At 42.1% G+C, this 8,335-nt stretch overlaps 1 protein-coding gene across 1 annotated transcript; it reads right to left on the reverse strand.

Annotated features, from left to right (window-relative positions):
* Positions 1 to 3,133: 3,133 nt before the first annotated feature.
* Positions 3,134 to 5,635, reverse strand: LOC119499720. The gene is made up of 2 exons (XM_037788874.1): positions 5,512 to 5,635; positions 3,134 to 5,366 (listed from the first exon to the last, which is right to left on the reverse strand). Exon 2 carries the CDS (start codon positions 5,288 to 5,290, stop codon positions 3,500 to 3,502), a length of 1,791 nt encoding a protein of 596 aa, XP_037644802.1. The 5' UTR covers positions 5,291 to 5,366; positions 5,512 to 5,635; the 3' UTR covers positions 3,134 to 3,499.
* Between the last annotated feature and the right edge of the window lie 2,700 nt (positions 5,636 to 8,335).

Below are 8,335 nucleotides of genomic sequence, written 5' to 3' on the forward strand. Positions count from 1 at the left end.
GATGTAGAACTTGTTTCCATTCAGCCAATCAAATCTTTGCATAAAGCAGCAGCATTGTTCTACCATAGAGAGACAGTTAGACAACAACCTGCTACACAACACAAGACCTTGAACAACCCACATTAGCGTTCGTGCTTAAGTTTCCTTCTTATATAACTTATAAACATGAACACACGTCCGGGGCTGCACATTAGCTTGTTGAACAACCTAACACCTAACAAACAGTCACGGGGGGAAATGAGGGAAAATCAAGGACAGATTGAAAGGAAAGATGTGAGGAGAGAGGAAGAGAAGTGAGATGTCCTATCCTCTTAACCATCACCTGAAGCGACGCTTGTTTCTAACAATTGCAGCACAGATGCATCAACTGTCAGTCGGATTTTAGAGCACTTTTGTTAGTTTGGACTTTGTATTTGCATTTATGTGCACCGTCCAAATACTAATAAGGGCGCAGAGTAACCTCTAACAGCACAGCCATGTTTTTTTTTTAAAGACTCTTTTTATGTTCCCCCTTAAAATAAACTGACACCCATCTGCTCATTTATTTAAAAACCTGCATTATTATGTATTACGACTGTGTACAGATCAGTCAAACTACATCATTCTTCACTGCTCAGATGCTGAATTTGCATGAGACATTTCTACTGGCAGAATGCTTTTTAAAAAAATGTAATAGTTATTTGCGTATATTCACTTTGTAAATTCATTATTGAATAATATAGGTTATGATTACAATGTTTTATAATTTGAAGAAATTATTTAACAGCCCAAATGTTGTTTTTTTTAGCAAAAGTGGAAATTATGTAAATATCTCGCACTATAGTTTCTGAGTGACGCACTGGGATTTTCAGCCTCACATGGAACCGAATGGAAATGACAAACAAAATTTGTATATAGCTGAAAGACATCAGCCTCTCCTCTCCCTGACTATACTATTATTCATGATACAGGGGGTAAATAACCGATCATGAAGAGAAAAATCTTTCTAATGAAGGAGGACCTACAAACATAACAGAGATCTGTTATTTTCAAGTAAATGGTGAATCAGAAAATATAAAATATAAAACCAAGGAGTAATATACTTGAGTTGGCTCTGTTATTTGTGTTTCCACTTTGGTATAAAACGGCTTTGATGCTGCGACGTCGAATCAGTCCAATCACTTACAGATTTGAGATAAAGGGGTGTATTGGATCGGTAAAAAACTTCCGCGAAGGCTGGTCTTGTGTATCCTCGCTCCGCAGACGCCGCAACAACTGTACAGGAGCTCAGCCTGCCAGCTACTGTCAATCAAACACAGACACAGAAATGTCCCTTCAAGCTGGCTGAGCTGAAAAGGAACTAAACTCATGACAACACATTTAAAAGATTATTTTTTACTCTAAAAGCACCCGATTCGACTGTTATCAGGCCATTAAATAGGCGTCATCAGTCGCTAATAGCACCGAAGATGTGGGTCATTAGGGGCCTATTACGCCTACTACGATAAAAGTGAAAGTGAAACTTAAAAGCAACACGTTCTAACATGTTGTTAAACTGAATGAAATGTCAGGTTTTGATCATAAACAAAAAAGCTTCCTTAGGTTTAGGCAACAAAACTACAACTTCTTTAGGTTTAGGCAGTAAGACTACAACTTCTTTAGGTTAAGGCAAAAAGACAACAAAAAAAAACAGTTAGCCTTAGGCAATAAAACTACAACTTCTTTAAGTTTAGGCAATAAAATTACAACTTATTTAAGTTTAGGCAAAAAAAAACAAAACAGCTAAGTTTAGGGAATAGCAATGTGTTTTGGGTTAAAATAACTACAAACACAAGACAACTACACATTGTTGGTTTCACACAGGATGCAAACTCTGGTCTCCTGGATGAAAGCCCAGGGTTTGTGTCCCATCCATCATACCCACATGGGGTTCCACACTGTCTATACTACAGCACCTGACTTCCGCTTCTGCTCCCGTCATAATAACTACAGTCACTAGAGGTCGCTGTCGTTTTCTTTTATACCTTCTTCCGGTGATCTACCATGTGCATAGATGATAAAACCTACTAGTGGGTGGAGTAGGCCCCTATTGGCCCACACCTATAGCGACTGTTAACGCCTATTTAATAGCCTGACAACAGCCTAATCGGCTGCTAAAAGAGATGACTTTAAGGCCCTGCACACCCATGATAATCCCACACGTGATATAAATATTTTGTTTGATTAGACCTCTTCTCAGAACTGTGTGGGAGTGCACACACAGGTGCAACAAAACTAACAGGAGATGTCATTCAGGCATTCTTAGGAGGGGACAAGTGACACCTTTATCAATCTTTTCGGTACATTGAGTCCAGTGACGTCGCAAAATTCCCAGCATAGCTCCGCAATTCAGTTCTCGTATTATATCTCCACTTGTCGCTTGGTATGCGCCATCAGTGGTGGTGAGCAAATAGATCCTACTAATTCATGTAATGCAATGTAATTGCTCACACACACGTATTTCACTGTGTGTGCTCCCTCCACCTTGAGTGATGGAGATGCTTTCCAGCTCTCTCACAGTCACTTTTTGACCTGGTAAACTCATCTGAACCTGTCTGCAGAATGTGGACAGCCGTGGTGTCCTCCACATTTATAGGCTTATTGAACAAACTAATGTATGAGTTCTCTTTACACTTAAAAACGCACGTCCCCTTAAAATAACCTTGTTTATTGTCATTGAATAAGAGTGCATTTATGTTTCTAGTAAAACAATACACCATCATTGTGATATGTCTTGATACACCTTACAGTGAAGGTGTCAGTAAATAAATATATAAACATAATAAATAAGGTTTAATGATCTTTAATTACAACAGTTCTGATCGGCCAGGAATAGACGTGGTTTTAAATATTAATAGCTATTTCCAGACTGTATGAGCTAATACAGACAAGAAACCTGATTCTCCTTTACAAGAATTCTCTACATGTTTACAGTCAGGCAGGTAAACTCATTAAAATTAGCAATAATTAAGATTAGTGTATATGATGGAAGAGAGTGTGCAAAACACACTTTTCTTTGTACTTTATTTTTGCACTTTATAAAAGTTCACTGAATCAGCAGAACTTCAGTCTGAGTTGAATATTTACAGCAAATGATGAGAGAAATGAGCAGAAATGAATGAATATGATTTATTTTTATTATTATTTATTGTATTTAATTAGATGTTCATTATTATGCACTGATTGTGGGAGAACTGGATCGCCCAGATCGAACCCGTGCGTAACACAACAGTAGACAACACTAACTACTGAGGTGGCGCTGAGAGCTCAAGCCCTCGCATTCATTCTGAAGGAAAAAGTCAATTTTTCCTTCAGAATGAATACGAGGGCTTGTCAATGTGTCATTCATCTTGAAGGAAAAAGTAAATTTTTCCTTCAAGATGAATGACACATTGAAGACGTTTTTTATCTATAGAATAAGTCCAATTATTCACTATATGTGGGATAAACCGGAGCTCCCGGAGAAAACCCATAAACCGCTTTACCACCTCGTCATGGCGGTGAGCATAGAAGAGAAGCACCTGCATACCATGCAGCACCTCTGTCTCGGTGGTGCCATCAGGTGACCTTTGACGGCGGAGGCGATACGCTCTCCGACTGCCGGTTGACCCCCTTTAAAGGACACCAGCACCCACATCGCATTGCCCCATGTCTTAATCAGGTCCCGGTAAATGGCCTTTTCGAGGTTTTCCCATGTTTCTGGGCTGGAATCAAAATCGAGACCCTCGACTTCGGCCCACGTTTGTTCAACAAGGCGCTGGATGATGTCATGGACGTTTGAAAGGGTCCAGGTCACTTTTGCCTTCTTGAAGATCCGCGTGACCAGCCGCTCCAAGATCAACTCAACGCAGTTTTTTTTTTGTTCGTTCCGCGCTCGCCTTGCAGAGTCATCACGACTCTTCGTCACGGATACCGGGGCAGGCGGGGCAGGCGGGGCAGGCGGGGCAGGCGGGGCAGGCGGGGCAGGCGGTGCAGCGATTGCCAAAGGTTTCTTGGCCCTGGGCTTAGTCCCCAGTATGGCGTGTCTCATATTGTCGACGAGGTTGTCGGACTGAAAGATCTGCCACCATCTGGCCAGACACAGGAAACCGAGCACCTTCCGCTGCAAGTCGGCGCGCATGTTGGCACGTATCACCGGCTCGGGGATGATCTCTGGCCCATGTGTGATGTGTGTGTAGAGGAGATCACTTAAGACCTTTGTGAACTCCAAGACTCGACCGGGGGGAATGTTTACAAGTGGAGCGCCGAGTCCCAGAAGATCGCGGTTTTCTGGTTGTTTCATCAGATCGGTAATTTTCTTTGTGAGAGACTTTGCCGACTCCCGGCTATGAACTTTGGATCCCCGGTGGAATCTTTTCCTCATCTGTGCCACGATGCGATGGATGCACGTTTTGGCAAAGCACTTTGCCAAAAGCTTCTTAATTTTGCTTCCGATGCTTTTCTTGGAGCGTTTGCTCTTCTGCGCCGACGGAGTCGGTCTTATAGCATCTTCGGCGATACTCCGAGCGATTTCTTCTGCGACGTCTTCAATCTCCCGAGAGTTTTGAGACTGCAGCACCGTGTACTCGGCGTCTGGCACATCAACCAAGAGAGGTTCGGTGATGTCGTTCAACTGCGTCTTGATGATGATTTTGACATATGTGATGTCTTTCATCGCAATCACGACGTCCGACAAAGGCGTCGCCGCATGGCGGTCTTCGTCGTCTGAGGGTTCCAGTTCCACATCTGATTCCTCGCAGATGGTCCTCTGCTTGCGCGGTCGAGGCGAGAACACCGACTTCATCTTGCCGATGAACGCCTGGCACATTTTGCAGGCGTGCAGAATCATGTTGTTGAGTCTGCTGGGAGGAGTGAGGCGCTGAACTATGCCTTCGGGGCAGGAGAGGGCACTTCGGACGCTCTCTGAAACCTCTTCAGAAATCAATGTAGTCAAACTTTTGGAGCTCGGACACTGAACCGAGACGTCGACGCCCAGAGCTTCGGCAAAACCCTGAGAGATGGTGTCGCCCAGATTGATTTGGACGTCGTCCTCAGACGCCAGGGTCCTGCTCCCGAGAGATTTCAGGAAAGCTTTTGTCAAGGCCGCTGTCATGTCCAACAGCAACTCTCCCATCATGGTCATAGTGGCGTCGTCGGGGGTGCCAGATTTCAAAAATCCCCACTGATCCGCCGTCATCCCCTTAAAGAAGGAGTTGAGCAGCTTGGAAACAACGCGACGGACGTTGAACTCGGGCATAATGGCTTCTGACTGGGAAGTTCTTGATGATAACATGATGCTGAGATAGTCAATTCTTGTCGATGCTTCGTGGTTTTTGGAGAGAAATTCACTGCTTCTCTCAGTAGATAGTCTGATGAGTGAAAATAATCGTTAGTTGCAGCCCTTATTATTATTAACTAACATGTAAGCTGCATATAAATGTTGAGGCTAATTTTAACTGCTTCATATACTGTTGGGAGGTTTAATCTAAAGCAATGCATTCATAAAATTCATACCTCTTTCTCTTGAGACAACTGCTTCTCTCAGTCGATGTGTTTCGTCTGATCGAGTCTTCAGATTCAACTACAGTTGTGTGATTCTGGGACTCTCTCCTGAAATTCACTCCTTTATGATGTTACCATTCCTTTATGATGTCACAACTGATGTCACCACTCCTTTAATCCATCACATTCCATCTGGTGATGTCACCATGCACTGATGATGTCACCACTGCTGTGATGTCACCACTGCTGTGATGTCACCCAAACACACAAACACACACCTGCACACACACGTGCACACTGAACACAGACGCACGCACACACACACACACACACACACACACACACACACACACACACACACACTAAATGGTGAATACTTGAGTGAGTGATATTTGCTTGGGCAACACTCTCCGTCTCCCTCAGGTGTGTGTGTACCTTCTGTTTGAGGCTGGTTTAACATCTTGTTGGATAAAAATTGCTCTAAATAATAGAACATTTGAGGTGTTGCACCAAAATCAGGACAAGACCCAATCCAACACAAGCTAAGCTGAGTATATTGGTAGTTTTTACATTGAGGGTAATAAGTCAACTTCAAAAACTTCAATTTTTTTGTCTCTATTTTTGTGAAATTCACCTCTCCAAAATCGTTGCAAGTTATAAGACTCAAACCATGTTACTGGAGCTATATGTAGTGATTTTCGCAAAGCTTTTCAAACAGTAAATTATTTATATCTTCTCAATAAACATCCAGCATCTTTTCACTCCTGGATGTCATTTTTTCACTTCTGTGTAAAAATGGGCTGTCTTCTATACTGTATGTTGATGACCCCGAGTCATTTCCCCTCTTCTAACCTTCATCCTCTACATGACTTGCTGCAACAGAATCACCTGTTCATCACAAGAAATGTACACAAATACAAGTCTATACAACTCTCAACAACAACCTCTCTTTTTATGCCCATTTCTCAGGTAGAAAATAATAAGAAAGTAATAAAAACTGCTCTGTGGATTATCTAGAGGGACAATGATTCTGGGAAGAGAACATCTCTCTCTGTTGGATTTCTTTTTAACAATGCTGCAAGCACCGCAAACTAAATCCCATTCACATGTGCCAGCTTCCAAACAGCTATGGGCAGATGCACTTTTTTTTCTACATACACAAAAATTCAGTGTGATTCCCCGTCATGTCAGAGCCATCAAAACATTTCAGGCGAGAAATAGGAGTAACAGAATATTGATTCATATTTGATCAGCGCTGCATAGTTTGACCGTTTGATCGGAGTTTGTGAGTGATTGACAGCTGCACAGAGACGGCAGCCTCCAGCTCGGCTCTGATTGGTTGTTTTCCTCCGGTCTGTGAAATCTTGCAGATGCCATTAGGAGCACCGGAGGACACGTGATTTTTTTTTCAGATTACTTGTCTCATGCACTTCCGTCAGGATATAGTGCCAGTTTTATAAAAATAACTTTTTAAAATCATATTTGCTCCAATTCTACCCACCTCTGCTTTAAGTAAATGTACTTAGTTACTTCCTGGAAACCACTTCCTACTTCAAATATTCACATAAACAGTTTTTGTGGGAAGAACAGATCTTTAACAGCTGACAAAAGTCATAACTCATTCATCTAAAACAGCTACTCCACCCACACACCCCAATGCAGCCTTTTGATTTTGACTTTTGAGGATTTTTTTGCTTTCCTTAACGCTGATTGTTAAATATATTGTATTGCTTTGTTGTATCAATTATGATCTGTTGATGCAGGAAAGCGGCTTAAAGCCAGTTTTCACAGAGTCAAGTCAGTAAACTGCGATATTTTCTTAACATAAAACGAAAGCTGACAGAGAATATCCACATTAGACGTCAATCACTTAAGAACACATCAATCCCTTTCAAATGCCAGTCATCTCAATTATAGGGATTATCAGCAGGTTTACACATCATCCATCATAAGTAAATTGCCTTCAGACAACAGCGATGATGTTATAAAAAAGAAGGCTAAAAAAAGAGTGCAAAATAAATGAATATTTTCATGAGCCGTACAGCTCAAGGACATACAGGTCGGGTGCACTCCAGATGCACCTGTGTGTGTGTTTGTGTGTCAACACGAGGACACCTCTCTTTATCAAATCCCATCAGGATCTGTGGCGTCCGTAAACTAGATGGGAAAGAAGAGGGCTGTCTTGTATAACCACACTTGCCCTGGGCTCAGGAAACTCGTCACAGACATATCTGCCTCCACAGTTTTTCCCTTTCAGAGTATGAGTAGGTACCTGACCGTTATCCGTCATGCAGAAAATATAGAGCCTGACTGATATGACATAAATCCTCCTCTTCATTCTCTTTAAAAAAATCTCACCCACTCGCTCGCTTGTTCCCTCACTCACTCACTCACTCACTCACTCACTCACTAACTCACTCGTTCCCTCACTCACTCACTCACTGCCTGCTGAATATTCAGCCGATAAATGGTGCATAAGTGATGCCATAGAAACTGCTGAGAGATCACAGGACCCCATCACATCTTACTCCCACACTTCTCTTGTTCTCCTGCTGTTGCTGCTGCTGCTGCTGCATTGTCCAGTCTACTAAATGGCTCTCCACAGCAGCTCCTTTGACAACACAGTAAGAGCTCCGTATAAAAGCTCTCGGTAATTTATTGGTTTTTGTTTTTTTTTTTTAAAAGGGACCAACTTTGCTTTAAAGAGCAATATCTTGAATTAGCATCATGTCCCACTTTCACGCACAGACAGAAATAGACTTTGCTTTAGAATGCAATCAGATAAAGAAACAATTAAAATCCTCGGTTTAAATTGAAAATAAGAAAAAAAATGAAT

The sequence above is a fragment of the Sebastes umbrosus genome, chromosome 13, assembly GCF_015220745.1.
Source record: "Sebastes umbrosus isolate fSebUmb1 chromosome 13, fSebUmb1.pri, whole genome shotgun sequence".
NCBI classification, from domain to species: Eukaryota; Metazoa; Chordata; class Actinopteri; order Perciformes; family Sebastidae; genus Sebastes; species Sebastes umbrosus.